This window comes from Sorex fumeus, unplaced genomic scaffold (genome assembly GCF_029834395.1).
Source record: "Sorex fumeus unplaced genomic scaffold, SorFum_2.1 ptg000079l, whole genome shotgun sequence".
Classification (NCBI taxonomy): Eukaryota; Metazoa; Chordata; class Mammalia; order Eulipotyphla; family Soricidae; genus Sorex; species Sorex fumeus.
Window position 1 is genome coordinate 3,254,940 of NW_026606136.1, and position 20,172 is coordinate 3,275,111.

A 20,172-nucleotide genomic window follows, 5' to 3' on the forward strand; every position below is an offset into this window, starting at 1 on the left:
TATAAATTCTTCAAAGATAATGTAGAAAATTACTACATTACTTATTTCTCTAGAGAAATAAGAATGATTGGAATATTAATTTTAAAATAGAAATATGTATTTGGGTAATAAGCCCATTCCACATATATAAATAATAATCCCCTTCATAATTATATATGTAGCCCTGATAATACTTATATGTATCACAGAAACACAGACACATACTCATATACACATATACACGACAAATGCTTTTCAATGTAGGTATAAGGAAACTTGGGAGGGGGGCAATTGCCTTGCACATAGTCAACAAGGGTTCTATCCTCAGCATCCACTATGTTTATCGAGGCACTGGCAGCTCAGTAATCCCTGGGTTTAGAGATAGGAGTAAGCCCTGAGCACACCCAGGTGTGACCCAAAAACCAAAAATATAATAAAATGGTGGGGGAAAGCCTAAGATCAAAAAATATAAATTCTGCATTCTTAAAATAAGGAATTGGGATGTTTTAATTGTAGTGCATTATCACTGGACAGTGAAAAAAATAAACAAATGAATTAGATTTTCTGAAAAGGTAACTTAGTTCAGAAATTATTAAATTTGGGTAAAGTATCAAAATAATGGTAAAATATTACAACTATCGTGCTGACATATACATGAAAATAGGACTTGATAATGCTTGAAATGTTCTTTAAAGCAGTGGTTTCCAAACATCTTTCAGCTGTGGATTGGCACCAATACACGAAACAGTGTCTGAAACCACTGCTCTTAAGTGATAGCAAGAAAGAAAGAATAATTACTCCAAAATTAACTAAACAAATAGTCTTGAAAATGTAACTTCAAATAAAATAATCTAGTCCAGGGATGTGGTTCAAGAATCAAGTACTTGTTTGAGACCCTGGGGTAAGGTGGAAAGAGTTGGGGGAAAGGGAGAGGAAGAGACAGGAAGGAGAGAGAGAGAGAGAGAGAGAGAGAGAGAGAGAGAAAGAGAGAGAGAAGAGGAGGTGGTGGAAGAGGAATAGGAGGAAGAACTGCCTAATAAAGTTGGGTTAAACTATAAACTAAATGTAGCTCTCAAATAGTCTGCAATTAATCTGATAAGTAAGTAAATATACAAAGAGACTTTCACTGTCACTGTCCTCCCGTTGTTCATCGATTTGCTCGAGCGGGCCCAGTAACGTCTCCATCATGAGACTTTGTTGTTACTGTGTTTGGCATATCAAAGAGACACAAAACAAAAATATTTAATTAGAAACTTGAAATATATGACCTGAATCGCAAGATATACAGGTCATCTGGAAGGTTCTCTACCTAGCTCGGTTCATTTCATTTGAACAAGGTACAAAACTGGCATCTAGAATGCAAGTTAGGGGGTAATCCAAAATGTGTAAAATCTTCCACTATCACATGACTCTGATTCTTTAATATACTTCTTGTTACTGATTTCCATTGCCATGGATAAAATAAATGGGAGCTAGATGAACTACAAGAAGGAATAAATCCAAACTTCGGGATAGAGCGCTGAAAGACTCCAGATCATAACACTACATTTGTAACAACCCAACTATCCACTCTAGTATTCAGGCATAATCTAACACGCCAACAGTCGTGAGAGGTATAAGGAAGATCACTTGCTGGGAGCCAAAATGTCAGTACAGCCTGACCTGCAATTTAAGACTAATCTCTTCTTAGAAAAATGTTAAATACATTGTGTAAGTTTCTGAGCTATGCCCGGGATGATGCCATGAGCCCACCGTTAGGGCTCACACCATAATTTATTAAAAATCTGCATGCTTTGTTAATTCCCCATTTTGCCCACTTCCTCATGTAATCAATTATAAAAGGCTAGCTTGTGAGAAATAAATTTGGAGCTTGATCAGAGTCTTGACTTGCTCCCATTCCTCTCTCTCTCTCTCTCTCTCTCTCTCTCTCTCTCTCTCTCTCTCTCTCTCTCGCACGCGCACGCACCCTCTCCCAGTTATCTACGTTGACTATTCCCGTGGGTTGGGGCAATCACAGACATACAGTTCTAGTCTCCTCCACAGTTTAAGAACTGTGGCAGGGTAATGGAGCCCAAACTGATACCAATTCTTTACAAATAGTAAAGAGACAGCTGGTCAGTGAGCAATCAATTCCAACACTATGTGCTTCCTCAGCAATCATGTGCTATTTGAAAACTACCTTCTAACATATGAATTTATTTACAGTCTGAGATTCAATGAAATAACACCTAAGATTTCTTTCCTTTCAAAATGTTGTTATTAATGTTTAACTCTAGGATACAACTACTCTTAGTAGTCTCTTCTATCCTGGTTTGATTCAAATCACTGACATGCTGCATTGTATAGGCGTAAGATACACTGCAATGGTTTTATTTGTGCATATAATGAGAAATGATTACTGAAGTAAGGCTGGTTAAAACATCTGTTACTACAGTTATTTTTAGTGTGCATATTAAGAAATTTTAGTATTTACTCCTGTAGGTACTTCCAAGTATACAATATTGCAATAGTCACTGTTCCACATTTCAAATTCTCAAAACTTAATCTTAGAACTAGAAGTTTGTCCTCATTGACCATTTTCACACATTTCCCCCTCTACCACCAACCCTCACAATCACTAATCCACTCTCTTTCCTCTTGATCTATCACACAGGAGCTGTAGAGTTAGTACAGGGGTAAAACTCTTGACTTTCATGCTACCCAACGGGGTTCGATACCTGGCATACCTGAGCCACACCAGAAGTGATCCCATTGCAGCGAGCCAGGAGTAAATCCAGAGCACAGCTGAGTGTGGCCCAAAAATTAAAACAAAACACTTAAAAAGATTGTACATATATAGCTAAGATCATATAGCATTTTTCTTTGTCTGACTGATGTGACTTAAAAGAAGACCCTCAGAGCTCACTTTCCTTTTCTTATGGCTGAGTAATATCCCTAGGTGTATATGTGTATAAATACATACACTAGATTTCCTTACCCATTCAATTATCAATAAACATTTGGGGAAGTCTCCCAGTTGTGGTGGTTGGGGGGATACGGGGGAATCAAGGCCACAAATGCTGGGGGAGGGTTACAATGTGGCAGAAGGGATCAAACCTGAGGATCTGCAGATGCCAGGCATACACTCGAGCCCTTTGATATATCTCTCCAACTGTCATCAGACACTTTTTATATACAATCTTTAAAAATACATTAAAAAAAACTACCACATATCATTTTCACACACATCTAGGGAAAAATGCAGGAGTTTCAAACTATTTTCCTTACCTTCAAGATTTACAAAGGACTCATCATAAATGGAAAAAAGAATTAACTAGAACAATCAGATTTGCTATGTCAACACATATCCCACACAAAATATCCCAAGCAAAATATTCCAAGCAAAATACTGGAACATTCCACATTCATAACAAGTAAGTCTTACCTTTATAAAGTTATGTTTTACAAAATACCAAGAATTAATGAGAAATTAAAGTCAGTGAAGTTCAAACAGCTATTAAATATCATCTGATCTCATCAGCATTATTAGATTTTTGTTAGTGTCTTAGGATACTCCATTTTAAAGGAGGTCGAGGGCTCCTTTGAAACACAGTGTTAGATTGATTTCTGAATAAGTCTAAAGACATTTTTAAAGTGCAATCATTCCAGCTACAAAATCCAAAGAACCATACTTAAGTGTTTAGTAAAATTTAATATTACAACACACACTCCACACTAAATAAAGGTGTTAAGCAAGAATACCAATACTGTCAGTTACTTCTCTGCAATGCTTAAACAGCAATTCAATTATTTACTCAGAGAAAATCTTAGAACAAAAATTTCAGAAACAAAGTTCATTCAAAATGGATAAACTGAAAACAAAACTGGCTCACCGTGAATTCGAATGAGTTCCAACTAGAAATATGAAATTATGAGTCAAAAATAATTATATTGAAGAGCCTCTATTTCTGCTGTAAACTAAATGAGATTTACTAGCGTTACTATTAAAATACTAAAGACATACTGCATTTTGTGAGAGTGCAAGGGGTTAAGATAAACAAGAGGATGCATCAAATAAATTCAAAAGAGTGATTTATCTAAGTATTTCCTCCTAATACATGTTAAAAATAAAAAGCATAATTGATTAGGAGTGGGCTGGAGCGATAGCATAGCGGGTAGGGCATTTGCCTTGCATGCAGCCGACACGGCCCACCCAAGTTCGATTCCTCTGCCCCTCCTGGAGAGCCCAGCAAGCTACCGATAGTATCTCACCCGCATGGCAAAGCCTGGCAAGCTACCCGTGACGTATTTGATATACCAAACTCAGTAACAAGTCTCACAATGTTACTGGGCCCGCTCAAGCAAATCTATGAACCATGGGAGGACAGTGACAGTAATTAGAAGCAGCCTCAGCACCAGAGTGTATGGTCTAGGTCTGGCCCTAATTCTGCCATGCAAAGAATAATGGTACTTTGGAGAAACAGGAATGCTCAGTGTGTGAATAGGAGTGAGCAAAGCATAACTGTCAATGGAACTAAGAACTCTTCACACCCTGGGGAATGAAGTTAGAGTGTCTCCAATTTCTAAACCTAGACTTCAGAGTAAATGAGAGGACAATATTAGAAAAACTGATTCTACAAGATAACAGTTTGGCTTGAACTAACCAATTAGGGCTTGCGTATCAACTAGTGCTAAATATATTTATCATAGCAGGGCTTTCTGGCTGCTTTAAAGATGCTCCACATTTACACATTTTTTTGATAACATAATGACCACATGAAAGGAAATGTCAAAACGTTTTCTGGACCCACATATGAAAAGACTTCTAGAGACAGTTACTTCTCACATCAAATCCAACATGTTATTTAGACAGTTAAGAGTGTCAATAGTTTACACCTCCACATCATTTTCCTCTCACTACACAAAGTGAATGCCAGCAAAAAAGAAAAAAAAGAAAAAATCACAACATCAAAAAAAGCCTTCAAGGTATCCTCATGAATGCCTTTAATTTATAGTCGTAGGTCTACTGCAACACTGAAACCTAAAATACTTACTTACAGCACAAATTTTTACCAGGCAAAGCATTTTAACTATACTGTCCTTCAGGTTTTTAATTCAGTTGCAAGGAAATTTGATTCATTGAAGAATAAAACAAATGCTACTATTACCCCTGAAATCGTCAAGCTGAGCATCCACTAAGACAAGAGTAAGGGATACATTGTATAGGACTGATCGTTCTCACTTTCAAGAATGTTCTAATATATCTTAAAAATGAATTTTTAGGGAAAGATAAAGTAACACGTAATTACATAGGAAAATGGGTGACAAAATGGATTAATGGGCTGGAACTCAACGCTTGGACATAAACTAGCATTTCAACTGGGTCTTTAGGAAAAACAACTTTGATGAAGAACAATCTGTGTCTGTCAAGTAGGTGATTCATTTGTTGTTTAAGGTTCTTTGTTAAATTCACAGCAATTCCCAGCACAAAGCTGATAAATAAAATTTTTGAAGTGTAAATGAATAAGTGGAAAAAGACCCCCATGTTATGAAAGGCTGTGTATGAGCACGGTTTTTACAATGGTAAGTGAGGACACCCATGGTGACTGTTACTCAAAAAAAAAATTTTTTTCAAGAATTGCAAAATGGAACTAGGTGGGAAAATAAAGCATTATTTAGGGACTTCAATAAACTGGCACTTCCTGTAGGTTTTCTGAGTTGAAGAGTGATACTTAGAAATGAAATATTTCTGAGATAGACATAGAGTCACTATGTAGGATAATTTGGAAAGAGAAGACCAGAAATACAGGTAACTACAGTATCACACAAAAGACTGTGTGCACGCTAGCTTTGAAAGTGTCCAGAGTGGATGGAGTAAGATACTAAAATACTAAAATAAGACACTTACTGCTGTCCATGCATTTCTTTTGCATCGAGCACATAGCCATCCATCATAGATCTCATGAGAAGGGATACCATAACAACCTATAAAATAATAGTATGGACCCATGAATTATGTCTTTTGCATTTTAACAGTATTAAATATCTTATTACAGTGTAACTAAGATAAGAAAACTTCCTATTGCAACCCCTTTCTTAAAAAATTCTCACTACTTACAACAAAGGTTAGACAAGGTATCTCAAAAACACTTTTGGCTCTTATGCCTCATTGCTAAGTGGACATCAGTACCAGGAAGCAGGAATGTGAATCTTAATAGGCACCAATGCTCATAATGGTTATCATAAAGAATACAAATGATAATTTTACAGTCAAGACACAATAAGTATTTGCAAAGATGTAGAGAAAAATAAACTCTTTTATGCTGTTGATGCAAATGTAAATTGATACAGATACTAAATATCAGTATGGAGATCCCTCAAAAAAATTCAAACTAAGGTTAATATATAATGATAATAATAATCCTTGAATAACCAATTTGAAAATTCCTAAATAATCATCCCTTACTGATATAAATTTTTTTTAATTTTTTATTGTAGATACCATGGTTTACAAAACAGTTATTAGTACAATTTCATACATGAAACATTTAAAAATAAGTAGCAATTCATGAAGCAAAGTATGGAGAAATTTGTTAATAACACAACACATGATTTTTCACACAATGATTCTAAATTATTGTGATTTGTTTACTTTTCAAAAAATTTTAACTAGATTTAATTATTTTTACAGGAACAAAGAATGCATAACTCACAAGTGGTGATTAAGTATAGATGTTTCCAACTCATCTATTCAGTATTCAGTACGTGTCTAAATCAAAATAATTATAGAATGGCCAGAGAGACAGTGCAGGTTAAGGCACTTGCCTTGTATGTGAGAGACCTGAGTTTGACCCCTGGCACTGCATGGTCCCTTAGTACCACAGAAGCACTGAGCTAGTCACCCTGTCACTGCTGGGTGTGGCCCAAATGTCCACAGCCCCCACAAAAACTAATTATATAAGAAGATAGCTGATGGTGCAAAAATTTTTGTAACAAAAATACGTCACTCTGACTTACTGAAATAAGAATCTTGAAAATTTTTAATAAGTAAATTTTCCTTCACATTTGGAATGTGAAGGGAAATAAAAAAATATACTGGCACAAATAAAGGCCTATCAAAATTAATCAAGAACATATAATATCTAGTACAAGCACACATTTATAAGCCAGCTAAATTGCAAAGCTAGTGCATTCAGGAGGCCAGATTAAATTCTAACTTTTTGTGTACTGGTTTTACTTCTTGTATAGGTACAACAATGTATACTGAGAGAGAAATTGTACATGTATTACTGATTGACACAAGAAGGCACCTATAATTATATTTGAAGAAGATTATTTTCAAATTCCTTGGGATATCAATATCTATTTAAGTAATAAATGGTAGATAGCAAGGCTATTTTGACATTACATAAGACCTTACTCTGTGGTAAATATAGAAGATAATACCTATCTTATAATTCACTCATAATACACTGAAAGAAATGGTTGATACTTAATAATCTTCCTAACTGTATATTTACTATATATATATGGTGTATGGTATATAATTAATAAGTGTATTAAGAAAATATCTGATTTGGTAAGATCTGAACTATTTAAAAACTTTAAAACAAAGTTGTAGTATATTCTTTTTACACATTTCAGAAAATTTATAAAGCAGACCAATTTTTAAAATTTATTTACCATCTGGTATCTAACAACGTAAAAATTGAAAATTGAAAGTTATAGAACTTAACCATCTCAATCCTAGAGGAAAAAATAGTAAAAATAGCTACCCTACACTAGAAAACATCGGAGCGTTCCCTACTCTTACAAAAGATAAAGGATAAAAACTTCACAATTAAACTTGACAATAATAAGTCCTCACATCACCAAGGCTATTTATTATTTAAAAACCACAGAAAAAGATAGTACAGTAGGCAGGGCTTACACACAGCCAACAGGATTTAATCCTCAACAACCCACTTGGTCTCCTGAGTCCCTCCAGTAATGATCCCTGAGTGCAGAGCCAAAAGTAAGCCCTGAGCACTACCAGGTGTGGTCCGACACAAACAAACAATAGTCGTGCAAAACAATCATGAGTCAAGAGACTCTTCACAAAATACATCTTTAAAATAAATAAAATTCAATTGTTAAAAAAATATTAAAAAGAGCTCAATGATGATTGATGATCCCAATACAAACAAACATACAAAATTTAACAGACCCACTTGAAACTGGAGGGGGAAAAATAATATACCCATTTATACTTTCATTAGAAAAAATATGAGAAAGAATATCTAACCATTAAAAATGTCAATTGCTACAAAAAGAAAAAGGAAAGGGAAAAAAATACCAATAGTCCAATGCAGTGGATGTGTTAGGTTACAAAGAAATGAGAACTAAAGACCACATGAAGCACCAAAAAGCCATGATTGATGAATGAGAGATTCATTTACTTGCATGAACCTGTACGCAGCACTTTGCACAGGAAATCAGAAGACTTGTTCCATCCTCTTCCAGGAAGGCACTGGGTGGAGAATAGTCTATGTTTTCTTCACTATAAATAAAACACATCTCTGGAATGAGGGGCTTAGTCTTTCCTCCAGAAGAAACTGCTTCATCTAATTTTGTCTCCCATCTAGAATCATTTTCTTCATTGCTGCTATCTGGCTGAAAAACAATTATGCCCACATGAGTGAAAAACACGAAAAAGAGCTCTCCATTTGTTCTTCTCACTCAGATCCATTAACAGCTGCTCTGTCACCACTAATTTCCATCTCTGTTATTCCCCTTTTTTCTCCTTGACCCAACTATTAGTTTTGTTTTGTTTTTAATCAATTCCACTCCTCAGGCTCTCAATTGGAAACAAAGCATAGGAGAAGAGAATATTCTGTAAGAGAAACTTATAAGCTACTAAAAACTATTTTCATACATATTTCATAGAAATTATAAGATATTTTTATGAATATTTTGTTTTCTGATATGGGGAGGGTAGTTAGAATTACCCCACGACTGAAATAAACCAAGATATCAAAATTGATAAAACAGGAAAACATTTCTCAGGGCGGGGGGTGGGGGCAATAGGAGGCTTTTCATTTGCTGTTCCTGGATAGCCATAGATAGTTCCAGAAATATTAATGAATATTATGGACATATTAATGTCTTCCTTGTCGTGCATGCACTACCATACAAGGATTCACATGTGTCCTCATAATCACACAGAATATGCAGCAGTGAATGGAAACTTTGACTGTGACCCCTCAGCCTCGTTACCTTGTAGTAGGGCAAGAGGAGAGCACAGATGGCACAAAAGGGCTCCATTTTGGCCATGGTGGCGTTATACTCTTGCTCAGCCATGAAGTTGAGAGGTTTTGTCTGCCAAAGATGGACAAGAGGTTTTGCCCATGACTCTGTTTCTTCAACCTCCTCCTCAATTGATGGAACCTCGGGCAATTCTGAAGGGAGAGAACATGAAGACACAATGAGCATGGGACCCTGGGAGAAACAGTCACCCCTGTTATAAAAGAAGGAAATGTTTCAAAGTAACAGTCTTCATCCCAGAAAGCAAATCTGTTTTATCTTTTGAATATATTCGGACAGTAAGTAGAACAAAAGATGTTTCCTTACATCTTCATTTTTTTTTTTTTTTTTTTTTTACATCTTCATTCTTCAAGGATGGGAACAGACCTTAAGAACTACACTCTCCCTGCTCTCCAACTCTGGATAGCTTCCCCATTCCCACCAAGATAACTGACCTGCCCTCTCCTTTCCAATGTCTCTACTTCGGTATTCCTACTACCACAACACTTCCATGGCAAAAAAGCTTATATACATTGGAGCAACTTCTCCATTGCTCGAGTGGGCACCAGTAGTATCTCCATTGTAAGACTTGTTGCTGTTTTTTGGCATATCGAATATGCCACGAGGAGCTTGCCAGGCTCTGCCGTGTGGGTGGGATACTCTCAGTAGCTTGCTGGGCTCTTAAGAGGAACAAAGGAATCAAACCCGGGTCGGCTACATGCAAAGCAAATGCCCTACCCACTGTGCTATCACTCCAGCCCAATATATGAACCAATTAAGTACATATTCCATGCAATTCAGTATGAAAATACTAGCCCAGTGACTGCCTTAATGTGTTTTTATTATTTCCTTGCCAGAGTATAATCCTATAAAGAAATTGTTAATTGACCTCTAACTTTTGCAATATGTAGAAATATGACAACAACGAGAGCAACTTTACACATCAAGCAATGCACTGCTACTGGACATAAGACGAAAAAACTCATAGCAAATCTTATTTGTTTAACAGATGCCCGTAGTGGGCATCTATTAAGCGTGAATCTCTTAAGCATGTACATCTGCTAACATCAAAGGAGCAGAGATTTATGCCGCATCAAAAAATCATTTTCCAAAATGTTACCTAATGCCCCCCGAAAAAAAAAAACCAACAAATCAGGACTAGCTAACAAGTTAGGAGAACAGGGTTTCACGTCTATAATAAAGGAATGGTATCAAAACAGGTGGCAGCAACACAGCTGCCTCTAATGCTTAATGTCACATTGTCAAATTCTTCCCCCAAAGCTGTCACAATTTTACCAAAAAAAAAAAAAAAAAAAAAACCTCTTCAACTCCAAAGTGTTCCTAGAAAGTGTGCTCTGGCACTTGTTGACTTACCTGTTTTAGACAAAGTAAAAGCAGATTTGTTTAGACGGGAAAATAGGGAAAGGCTGAAAATATTCAGAAGATGCCAAATGCAAACTGGGCAAAAGAGAATTGTTCTACTTCCATGTTGATGGCATCATCATCATCATCTGATCATCATTTCTTTTATTATTAACAATGAAAAACTCAACATTTCATCAGAAACAGGGAAACAAAGGGTAAGAACATTTTCGTGCATTTGCAATGAAGTAACCCAACTCTAAATATAAATGGCTTCCACCTCAGGTCCCCCTATAAGACAACAAGAGAAAACAGTGTGAAGACAAAAAGACATGACAAATGAAAGATGAGACAAGTAAGTTAACCAGGACCTTGAAATGCCCAGAAATCTTTACCTGCAGGCTAATATCTCCCGCATATGAACTGAAAATAGTATCGAAAAATAAACAAAAAACTGTTGAATAACACTGGGTTGTCCTTGTTCCTCCCACAGGGGGCTTAGGTTTACTGAGTTACTCCCACAACCGTGGCCCTAAGGCACACCTAATTCTATCTAGCACTAATAATCCTGTATTGCTTTCTCTTTCCTTTATGTCATTTGCGTGGCCTACTTAGCAATATCCTTTATGTAGAGACACAGGAAGACAGCTGATGCTGCACTTTTGTAGCATGGGAGTTAATTGACTCCAAATAATATTTACTCCTGGGCATCCATCATATTTACCTGACTTAAATCTCAGTTGCCCTTACCTCCTAATAGCCCCAAAAGGAAAATTCTGATGGGACTAGATGGACCCATCAGATGAAAGTTTTTAAGCTATTCTTGCATTGAAAGGGGACAAGTTAAGCACCATAAGTATAGTAAGTTAAGAGCCTGGTCATGGGACACACTCTGTCATGGCCCAAAAAGAAGTAACTGAATAAGGACCCTGCTGGGGTTAGGAAAGACTAACCTGGCCTGAAGACCGTGGTCTGGAATATATAGCGAGATGTCCCCAGGAAAAGCCAACCTTTAAGCCTAATATATCTCTTACTATGTTCATACAAGATGACTAGAAATATTATAAGAAGCAAATTTACTCTGATTATTTAAATAGATTACTAGCTGAGGAAAGGAGAAAGCAATATACCCTGGATGGAATCCAGTCTTCGAGCGGATCTCCTAGTAATCTGGAGTCCTGAACCCTCAGATGAGATTTTGTCCTTGAGTTAATCCCCTAGAACTTCCCCTGACGGGAGTGGCTTTACATCTGTTTGTTATTATGATAATGTTCAACCCACCTATGTGTACCCTCACCCTCCATTATTTCTATATAACTATGCTGTAAAGGGAAAGTGGGACTATGAGAAAGAGAGGAGTGGATGATGACTGGAAGAAGAGAACTTTGAAGTCAACAAGGAGACTAGGATAATAGAACTATGAAGACTGGGGCCACGACCATAACTACATCTACGATTGTGTTGTAAGGGAAAGGTCCGGACTATGTTGGAGAGGAGAGAGAAATAAACCTGACTGCCAAACTGTTTCTCCGTTCCCCCATCCTTTGTCTGTCCATCGCCATGGGCTGGCCAGGGGAACAACTCTTGGCTACTAAACGCTTGTGCTGTCCGTGCTTTTCTTGGAAATTCACAAAAAAAATAAATCCTTGGGTATGTATAAATACCTATTGCAACTTGATCACAATTACTCTATTATGTCACTTGCTTCAATATAAAAGATTTAAACACAAGACAGATGATGTTCCCATCCCCTTAGTCCATCATAAGTTGGTGCAAGGACTTGACTGAGGACAACATCGAGGTGCTTACAGAACTCCCACACCATTAATCCAGGAGACAACGCTGTCCTACACCTGGCACTTCCCAAACACAAAGTCATACTCTGGCCCAAAGAGCACCAGTTGTCTGTCCGGATGTTCTAGACCACAGTATGCAGCAAACAGCACAAAAATGTGAAGTGCAAATACGATGCAATGTGGCAGCAGCACTATGCAGCACCAAAAAACTGGGAACTGTCAATCCAGACACGGAACTTTAGTTCAAACACTTTGATTCAGAAGGGCTCTGATCGTAGGTAAAAGATTACTACATGCTGATAACTATTTTCTTAAATACTTCAGTTTATATCCCTTTTTTAATCGATTTGTTCTAGCGGGCACCAGTAATGTCTCGCAACAAATTGTGAGACTTGTTGTTACTGTCTTTCGCATATCGAATACATCACGGTACCTTGCCAGGCTCTGCTGTGCAGGTGAGATACTCTCAGTAGCTTGCCAGGCTCTCCAAGAGGGGCGGAGAAATCGAACTCGTGTTGGCCCCATGCAAGGCAAAAGCCCTACCTGCAGTGCTATTGCTCCAGCCCCCCTTTATTAATATTAAAAAGAAATACTAAATGTAAAATTTCTTCAACTTTTCAAAGCAAATGTAGTTTGTAAAGCCAAAGTAATATATACACTGACATGATTACACAATATTTGTAGAAAAAAAATATTGGCACAATAAGGTAAATATTTTGAAGTTCTGAAATTTTCTCATCAAATTATTATTCATTCCATCTCCATCTTCAAGAATTCTTGACTAGAGATACACTCACAACATGTTAAGTCTGGTTACTGTCTTTCCCAAAGTTATAAAAGTCACATAACTTTCACTCCCTTTGAGAATCATAAGGCTTCTGAGGGGTAAATTATTTCCAGGATATCTATACTCATGGGCTGGAGCGATAGCACAGCGGTAGGGCATTCGCCTTACAAGCAGCCAACATGGCCGACCCAAGTTCGATTCCTCCGCCCCTCTCGGAGAGCCCGGCAAGCTACCGAGAGTATCTTGCCCGCATGGCAGAGCCTGGCAAGCTCCCCGTGACGTATTCGATATGCCAAACACAGTAACAACAAAGTCTCCAATGGAGACGTTACTGGGCCCGCTCGAGCAAATCGACGATCAACGGGAGGGCCTTTACCTTTACCTTTATCTATACTCACGGGCTGGAGCGATAGCACAGAGGGTAGGGCATTCGCCTTACACGCGGCCAACATGGCCGACCCGAGTTCGATTCCTCCGCCCCTCTCGGAGAGCCCGGCAAGCTACCGATATGCCAGACACAGTAACAACAAAGTCTCCAATGGAGATGTTACTGGGCCCGCTCGAGCAAATCGACGATCAACGGGAGGGCCTTTACCTTTACCTTACCTATCTATACTCACATCACAAAATTGCAAACAAAAACTCGTATTTTCTAACTTCCCATACCTTCCTAATTTCTGATTCTGGTATCTTTTTATTTTTTTAATCATACCTTCATCTAGGGCTGGAGCGATAGCACTGCGGATAGGGCATTTGTCTTGCATGCAGCCAACAAGGCCAACCCGAGTTCGATTCCTCCGCCCCTCTCAGAGAGCCCAGCAAGCTATCGAGAGTATCTTGCCCGCACGGCAAAGCCTGGCAAGCTACCCGTGACGTATTCGAGATGCCAGACACAGTAACAACAAAGTCTCCAATGGAGACGTTACTGGGCCTGCTCAAGCAAATCGATTGACAACAGGACTGCGACAGTGACCTTCATCTACTTAATTTCCTTAAAAAGTCACTATCAACATACTGGAGAAACAAAACAAAAATTTCCACTATAGTTTCTAAATGCTTTGATCATTTGGCATTGCTACACCTAGGAATCTCCTCTCTTCTAACATTTCTTCAGCTATAATAAAGCTAATATCTCACTATATTCCCACTGGTATGTAATTATATAACAATATGATGTGACTTGTAGCATACTGTGCAATTAAAATGAAATAAACTATAATGCTTTATAAACTTCTACACTTTTAAAATATCAAATTAGTTTTCACAGCACCCTCAAGAAAAAAAACTAAGACAAATGCAGATACTATTAACTATACAAACATGTGGACACTGTGGGCATTTAATGAACACAAATATTTTAATTCTACAAACATATCTATCTTTTGCATACCAACCTAGTAATAATAAAAAGGCTCTATACAGTTTTGAGTATCTCCCTGAAAGCAATAGGTGACTGGGACAGATGCACTTGGTCTAGCGTTCTGTAAGGGTAGGTGTTAGGAAGCACAGAATGCAGCCTGGTCACGACAGACACTGGATGGGCAATCAATCCTGTCTTCTGTCGGGGGCACAGTGAACTTTGATTCCAGGAATGTCTCGCTATCTCATCAGATGACTATTTGGTCCTTTTCAAACCTTATAATTTTCATTCCCCACAACGCTCCCCCCCCACCGTTCAACTTCCAGCAAATAAATATTATTAAAATAAGTCCACAGTAGGATATAGGATAGAATAAAAATAAAAGGGCATTTGTTTTTTTCACCTCATCTGAAACTTTGGAGTTTTCAAAATGTCTAAGAGCAAAAGGGAGTCCTGAGACTTAAAAAAAAAAAAAAAAAAAAGTTGTGAATCACTAATATAAATGCAAAAGGATTTCTGGAAAACAATCAAGAACTTCATAAACAACTTTATTCACTGAACACATGAATAAAGTACTGAAGCTAAAGCTAAAAGAAAACAAGTCAAGACTGCAAAAAGGCCTCCTTTCTGGTCAATTCTTTCACTGGGGCCAGAAGGCTCACATTTACAGCAAGGAAACAATTCTATGCTAATAACACTTAATTTTCTTTCTTTAGCTTCTCCCTTTTTGGCGGGAGGGGGAGTGGAACAAGTTCCTTCCAAGACTTCCAGACTTTTGTATTTGAGAAAAGCATTCCAATTTCACTGTACCAAATATGATTCAACAAAAAAAATTATGAACCTAAAAACACGGAAGCTCTGTAAATCTGCATTGTCATCTAATTTAGTTGATTATAATATATAAGTTAGTTACTTATTCTTTTATCTATTTATGGTTTGGAGATCATACCCATTTGTGCTTAATATTTAGTTCTTTCTCTGTGCTCAGCGATCACTCCTGGTTGTGCTTGGGGAACCAAGAATAGATGGTGATGGAAATTTGGATCAGGAATCAAACCAGGGTCAGTTGAGTACAAAGGAAGTACCTCGACCCCTATACTTTCTCTCCAACCCCAATATAAGTCCTTTCAAATTCAGAGGAGGGGGCAATGACACAACTCCAGCATCACCATGTCAGAAACTTTCTCCTGAACAAGAAATCCTAAGCAATAGTTTAAGTTCCCTCCTATGAAGATGGTCAGCCCCCTAACAAGCACTGGTGTGAGCTGATGGAGAAAATAAATACTATCTTGCATAGATATATTCCAGTCAGTAGCACCTTCAACCACTGCTTGAAATCTTTGGTTACCATATCAATAAAATTGTTTCAATTTATAAAAATAACTTACCTATAGACCAAACATCAAACCTCTAGATTATCTACCAATAGTCTAAGTTTGAGGAGTCTGACACCACACCAACTGGTGCTCAGGGACTATTCTCAGCTCTGTGCTCAGGAGAGACCCCGGCAATGCTCAGGGAACCAGAAGTGATGCTTGTGACTGGAGCGAGGATCATGGTCATGTAGCTGCATACCATATGTACTATTAGTATTAAAATACTTTTTCTAATTTATATCTAATAAATCAATAAGACTTATTAATTGCTTCTGATTAAGATTATTTCTGCAGAAATAAAAGCTCCATGACAGAAGTCTGACCAAGAAACAGACAACATTGGAGAAGTTTAAGGGAGGCCCCTGTTTAATTACACATACAGACTCAACCTGGCCATTGCCAAAAAGGCTATTGCCTAATTGAGCCCTCAGTGTAGTCCACAGGAATTTTATACATGCTACAGTACTTCCTTGGGCGGGGGGACATTTTTCATTTAACATGTACAATTGTTGGTACAATCAGTGATTAGTACGATTTGTTTCATGTTCCAAACAGACATTAACTCTGTCTCTGTAGCTTCCCAGGCCTTGGTCATGAAACATGATCACACTGTTCACTTGTTCTATTCTTGTCATAACTTGTGATTTATGTGATTTATGATTTATCTGCTCAGGTCCTAGAATGGGTCATTCAGGGATCCTGCTCCTTATTTTCTCTTCAGTAACTCCATTCCTTTCCCAAATGTAGCTTAAGTATATCCCCAAAATTATCCTCCATGCTTGCTATTTAAATTATAAATGATGTAATATTGTACTATCAAAAAAATAAATATGCATTTGGTCTTTGTCCAGTTCCTGAACAAAGCTTCTAAAAAGCCTTGGAATTTCCTGTCTGGTAAGATGAGGAAAGCCCCTTCTATTGAACTACTTGATATGAGTCCCTTGATCCTGACGTAAGAGTGCTAATCTAAGACCCTCTAACTCTCAGGAGGGATCAATGCCACTTAATGCTAATGCGATGACCAGTACTGAGCATCTTAAAGAGTCTCAGAATGGAGACTGGGCACTAGAAAGATCAAACAATGGCTAGTGGTTTATAACTTTCTACTGTACCTCTATTGATTGAACTAGGGAGGAGAATAGAGCTGGAGTCGAAGTAGCTTACTTTTAGTCACTCATACAGATAAAATAAAGTCTCTACAAAAACCCTACCTGAGGGCTGGAGATAGTACAGGGATTACAGCATTTGTCTTGCACATAGCTGACCACAGTTCAATACCTACTACCACATATAGTCCCCCAAAGCAACTCCAGGAGTGATTCCTGAGCACAAAGCCAGGAGTAAGCTCTCAGCAGTCAGTTGTGACCCAACCTTCACCCCCACCCTCACCAAGAATAAACCCTACCTTACCACTTTTTGTTCGGAAGGGATTTAGACCAAATCCCCAAAAACAATTTTTGGTAACATCTGACTATAACTTGAAGTAGAGGGTATTATGTTAAGTGAGGCATGAGAAGAACAAGTAACCAATGATCTCACTCATTAGTGGAAGATAGAGAGAAAAAAAATCACAGGAATAGCTAGTGATCAATGGAAGCAAACCCTGAGATTTGGCCAAAGAATTGAGTCTGTCAAGAAGGAAGCCAGTGGTAGAAAGACACTGACACCCAGTAGTAGATAATGTTACAGTCACATTGTACACCTAAAACATAAATCTTAATAGTATTGAAAATCACAATAATTAAAGTTAAAAAACATTTTCAATAAAAACAGGATGCAGAGACATAATACCGAAGGAAAGGTGTTCGTTTCGCACAGAGACAATCTGGATTTGATCCCTGGCACTGCATATGGACTCCTGAGCACTGCTACAAGTGATCTCTAAGCACAGAGTCATCCCTGAACATTAGCCAAGAGTGACCCCCAAGTAAACAAGGAAATAAAAAGGTTCAGAGGTTTTCCAAGTTGATGAACACGCCAGGACGGTAGGAACATAGTGTTCCCAGAGAAAGTATGGAAGTTTGCACATGCCCCAGTCACCACATACCTTGCACTGAGCAAATTTTCCACTTGGCTGTTACGAGTTGAAAACCAGTTGGAAAAACATTCCAGACACTATAGCCCACTGAGCAGAAGCAAAGGTGGATTGAGATTGCGAATGACATCTAAAATGGGAAAATGTTACGGACTTTGGTCTTTGAGCAGTGGGACCTGTACTAAGTCCCTGTTGCTAGGATCAGAATTGAAATAAATTATAAGATACCCAACTGGGGTCTGGAGATTTGGGGCACTGGCTGGTGGGGTAAAAATAACTCATACATTTGTTTTCAGAGTAAATACATGGACTGGAGTGAGAGAACAGGAGCTAAGGTGCTTGCCTTACACAGAGCCAACCTGAGCTCAATACTCAGAACCAAAAAATGGTGCCCCAAGCATGGCTAGGAGTGATTTCTGAGTACAGAGTTAGAAGTAAGCCCTGCAGCAATGTAAAGCAAGGAAATCAAACTGTGGAACCTCACAGGTTAGCATCACACATACTGCACCAAATGGACTTCTTTTTTTTTTCTTTTTGCTTTTTGGGTCACACCCGGCGATGCTCGGGATTTATTCCTGGCTCATGCACTCAGAAATTACTCCTGGCAGTGCTCAGGGGACCATATGGGATGCTGGGAATTGAACCTGAGTCGGCAGAGTGCAAGGCAAATGCCCTACCTGCTGTGCTATCACTCCAGCCCCTATACAGACTTCTTAAACACACAAAAATTATTTTTATAAGTCATGGAAAATAACTTCCAGTCTTCATGGAAAAACTGAAGCTTTTCTTTCAATGATGATGCAAGAAAAATTCCAATAAACATTTATAAATAACAAGGGGGGGGGGAAAGCAGGTGGAAAGCATAGTTTAAAAGCAGACACGTGGCATACAGTGAAAGCTCAAGCATAGAGCACACACTTACATGCAGAAGGTCCAGGTTCAATCCCCAGCATGACACATGCCTCCCCCAAGCAACACTGAGATTGACTCCCCCAAACACAGAGCTAGAAGTAGCCTGCTGGGTATATCCCCCAAATTAAACAAGCAAACAAAAGAAGTTGAGGTTCGAGAGCAGACATATGAGATTTAACTCACTTTTCAGTACAGTCTCTTTGAACAAATTTGCCTACTAAGTCTAAGTGGATATTTCCAAAGAAACACATTTAGACCATGTGGAAGGGCTGCTACCAGGACTTGCTGATGGAACGTGGCAGATGGGAAAAGCCATCGGGACTACTACAGTACAATTTCCCTTTACCAATCACCACAATGATTTTGCATCCAGGGTTACGTTCCAGTGATGTGCTCTGGCAAGTGTAGCACTATTCTCTAGTATGAAGAGCCCAACAGCATCTGTTATCTTTCGGCACTTGTGAAAAATCTCAGTCCTGGGAGGCATTATATTTGGTTTCAAGTAGACTGAAGAAAATTGAGGAAAAAGGAGTCACATCAAAAAAAAGTCAAAAGGAAATTTCAAAGCTGAGGACTGTATTGTTCCATATAAACTGTATCTGTATGCAAAACATATTAGAAAGATTTGTAAAAGTGTGTTCAAAAGTACAAAGAGAAAGAAAACACAGAATTGGTAAGAACGACTCTGCTGGGAAGTGGTGACATTAAAAAGAAAGTTCCGGTTTCTTTAGCTATTTTGTTCAGAGCATCTAGAATATGACGTTTAAAAAGGGTAATACCCAAGTGAAGAACCACTGACGGGTTTCAATTTCCCTGCATAAACAGCTTCTCTTGGCTCCAAGTCCCCTCTGCTCATATACATAAAGATCAACGGGAGCGTTGGCCATTCTGACCCCAAATCAGAGGGTGATCATAAAGAATCTGCCTGGCTGATCACACAGAAAAAGCTATTAAGGAAATAGAAAAGAATGTCTGCAGAATGGTCACAATGCCCACTACTCGGGAAAAGGAGTCTAGACTACCTGCAAGAATGTACGAGACTTAAGACAAGGACAAGGCAGCAGATGTTCGTTACGTTGCTCCATCACCAGTTACTGGATGGCCCTGTAAGCTCCTAAGGCCCTTCCAATGGGTCACTCACTCCTTTGTGACTTCTGTTTATTTTGGTTGTTTTGTTTTGTTTGGGGCTTTTTTGGTCACACCCAGGGATTTTCAGGGCTTATTGCTGGCTCTGCGCTCAAGATTACTCCTGGTGGTACTCAAGGGGCCAAACGGGGTGCCAGGGATCAAACCCAGGTCAGAGC

General features: G+C 38.4%; 1 protein-coding gene across 1 annotated transcript in view; it reads right to left on the reverse strand.

The window, feature by feature from the left end:
• Positions 1–20,172, reverse strand: part of KDM4C (lysine demethylase 4C) — a 443,969-nt gene that overhangs the window by 170,891 nt on the left and 252,906 nt on the right. Inside the window, exons 13-15 of the mRNA XM_056130576.1 lie at positions 9,214–9,395; positions 8,397–8,610; positions 5,867–5,943 (exon numbers count right to left, since the gene is read on the reverse strand). Coding sequence (XP_055986551.1) covers positions 5,867–5,943; positions 8,397–8,610; positions 9,214–9,395 — 473 coding nt within the window. The remainder of the gene's footprint in view (positions 1–5,866; positions 5,944–8,396; positions 8,611–9,213; positions 9,396–20,172) is intronic.